The 3,377-nt window shown below is 37.4% G+C and overlaps 1 protein-coding gene across 2 annotated transcripts in view; it reads left to right on the forward strand.

The window, feature by feature from the left end:
• The window catches only part of LOC106466408 (monocarboxylate transporter 7-like), a 26,230-nt gene extending 22,859 nt beyond the window's left edge, over positions 1-3,371 (forward strand). Inside the window, exon 4 of one of the 2 annotated variants that reach the window (XM_022394410.1) lies at positions 3,015-3,371. In XM_022394410.1, the coding sequence (XP_022250118.1) occupies positions 3,015-3,028 (14 nt within the window). In that variant the 3' untranslated portion in view covers positions 3,029-3,371. The remainder of the gene's footprint in view (positions 1-3,014) is intronic. The other variant, XM_022394408.1, reaches the window with a different exon arrangement.
• Positions 3,372-3,377: the final 6 nt, after the last annotated feature.

A 3,377-nucleotide genomic window follows, 5' to 3' on the forward strand; every position in this document is an offset into this window, starting at 1 on the left:
AGCTCTGCTACGTGGTTTCCATTGGAAAAAGCTCTATTGTAAGACTGTCATGCCCAAAGAACATTACTCCTCCCTGGTACTTTCAATAGCCCACCTAAGGTACGAGAATGGCGGTTTCCAAACCATCTGGCCATGCCCGGCCATATCGAAAATAGCCCTGCTACGTGGTTTCCATTGGAAAAAGCTCTATTGTAAGACTGTCATGCCCAAAGAACACTACTCCTCCCTGGTACTTTCAATAGCCTACCTAAAGTACGAAAATGACGGTTTCCAAACGCTTGTCGCTAAAGTCTGATCTCACAGAAATGCATAGGTGACTTGAGATGCATGTCTTGGTATGGAATAGCGTGAAAACCCTTTTTTCGTGTGCTGTGCTCCCAGTGACTTAAAAGTAAGTCGGAAGGCTTATAACGCTAATAACCTCGTTTCAATAACCACGGTAGGAACAGCGCGGAAAGCTCATTGTATTACTTTGTGCTTATCAACAACAAAAAACAAACAAACATTTTTCTGCTTGAGGCATGACATGGCTGGACAGATATGTTGTGGAAACACGCGATTTGTCCTGCTTGAGGCATGACATGTCTGGACAGATATGTTGTGGAAACACGCGATTTGTTTTGCTTGAGGCATGACATGGCTGGACAGATATGTTGTGGAAACACGCGATTTGTCCAGACAGAGATCCTTGTAGATTATGTTGCTTACTTTTTCCAGGGGTACGTTAATGGCTTTTACCATTGACTTTTGTATTCGCGGATTTTTAAGACTTGTTGCGGTCTATTTCCAAATGGTCCTGGAGTCTCTGGTTTATCCACATTCTATTGCTTTTTAATGTCATTAAATACTATAGACATACAATGTCTCGAAGATTATAAATACCCAATCTGAACACATCTTTAAGATCTTATTGTATGGAAGAACTGTTACATGCCATTCCCAAAAGCGGTGCCATCACACTCCATAGGTAAAGCCAAATAACGTCAAAATGTAGTTTTGATACATTCCATTCCACGTCGACTTTATATCTGCTGTGTTTGTCACGTAACATCCTGATTTGCATATTCAAAGTCGCTTTAATATAAAGTACTTAAATTTCTGTTCAGTTAAAACCAGGTGGGATTTAAATGAATAATGTTGTTCTGATTTTGTCCCCCCACTTACTCCCAGTGGGACAGCCTTGATTTACGGACTTGCAAAACTAAAATCAGAGGTTCAACTCCCCGCGGTGGGCACAACAGTTAGCCCAATCTAGCTATGCTCTAAAGCCAACAATAATGTTTTATTTTATTTTGATGTTTTGCCTTTTGTACCAACTGAAAATTTAGGCCTATAACAATTTAAAATTAATCTCGTTTGTAGTTTAACAAAACCTAGCTGTCTGAACGTTTATCCTACAGTAATTACATAAGATCTTTGAGGAAAAGAATAACCCACTAAGATAAACAAGGAGCCTCTGGGTCAATTAGACCAAGTACGGTATTCCACCTCCAGGAGGCACATATATATTAATTCCTGAACTCCCAACCATCTTCCTAACTTTACAGAACACTCACTGTCGTATGGGGATTCAAAACAGTATTCAAAACTTAAAAACTGAAAAGAACTGGAGGATTTTACGTATATGGACAAATGTTTTACTAAACTTTGCTTGAGGTCGTGGTGTTATTGTATTACAGTATCTATAGAGATTATCGTGGGTCGTGGTGTTATTGTATTACAGTATCTATAGAGATTATCGTGGGTCGTGGTGTTATTGTATTACAGTATCTATAGAGATTATCGTGGGTCGTGGTGTTATTGTATTACAGTATCTATAGAGATTATCGTGGGTCGTGGTTTTATTGTATTACAGTATCTATAGAGATTATCGTGGGTCGTGGTGTTATTGTATTACAGTATCTATAGAGATTATCGTGGGTCGTGGTGTTATTGTATTACAGTATCTTTAGAGATTATCTCAGGTCGTGGTTTTATTGTAATACAGTATCTATAGAGAATATTGTGGGTCGTGGTGTTATTGGAATACAGTATCTATAGAGATTACCGTGGGTCGTGGTGTTATTGGAATACAGTATCTATAGAGATTATCGTGGTGTTATTGTAATACAGGATCTATAGAGATTATCGTGGGTTGTGGTGTTATTGTAATACAGGATCTATAGAGATTACCGTGGGTCGTGGTGTTATTGGAATACAGTATCTATAGAGATTATCGTGGGTCGTGGTGTTATTGTAATACAGGATCTATAGAGATTATCGTGGGCTGTGGTGTTATTGTATTACAGTATCTATAGAGATTATCCCAGGTCGTGGTTTTATTGTAATACAGGATCTATAGAGATTATCGTGGGTTGTGGTGTTATTGTAATACAGTATCTATAAAGATTATCTCAGGTCGTGGTGTTATTGTAATACAGTATCTATAGAGATTATTGCGGGTCGTGGTGTTATTGGAATACAGTATCTATAAAGATTATCTCAGGACGTTGTGTTATTGTAATATAGTATCTACAGAGAATATTGTGGGTCGTGGTGTTATTGTAATACAGTATCTACAGAGATTATTCCGTGGGTCGTGGTGTTATTGTAATACAGTATCTACAGAGATTATTGCGGGTCGTGGTGTTATTGGAATACAGTATCTATACAGATAAAACAAAACACGAACGTGATAACAGTTTATTAAACGTTTCTGAATCATCATAATTCCATCATCAGTAATATAGAGGTACAAAACAAACAAACAATATTTCTAATTACAACAAAAATATGTATATAAGAAATAAACAAATCGAATATACAAATATAACACGAAAAAATGAAAACTGGGGCACAAGTAAAATAGGTTTAAATCTAATGTGTATTATTTAGAGACGGGAGAAGAGTGTTATGTATAATGTTTCTTTTACTAAAAGTTCAGTATCATTGCTGGCTGTTGAGAGAATTTTAATGTTGGAGAGAGAAATCGGATGTTCTGTTTCTGTATTGTGTTGATAGATAACGGTTTCTAGTTTTACAGATGTAGATGTGATGTTGACAGCAAGTTGTCAAAGAGGCCACAGATGAATTTCCCATGACTCTAATAAAAATAGCCGAAAAGAAACTCGTCTACGTAGAAATCGGATATGTTCACAGAATCGTCAGACATCCTTGACCGGAGAACTGAGAGTGGCTGACACCCTTGACCGGAAAGCTGACCTTGGAGAAAACAACTACAACCGATCTATTCATAATTCTCAGATCAAGCTCTACAGATTCCTAAAGCTTATTCTAACCTTTCAGGATCTTATGGACTCTGTTGTCTTACGGAAAAAATTACACTCTTATGGACTCTGTTGTCTTACGGAAAAAATTACACTCTTATGGACTCTGTT

This window comes from Limulus polyphemus, unplaced genomic scaffold, assembly GCF_000517525.1.
Source record: "Limulus polyphemus unplaced genomic scaffold, Limulus_polyphemus-2.1.2 Scaffold2250, whole genome shotgun sequence".
NCBI lineage: Eukaryota > Metazoa > Arthropoda > Merostomata > Xiphosura > Limulidae > Limulus > Limulus polyphemus.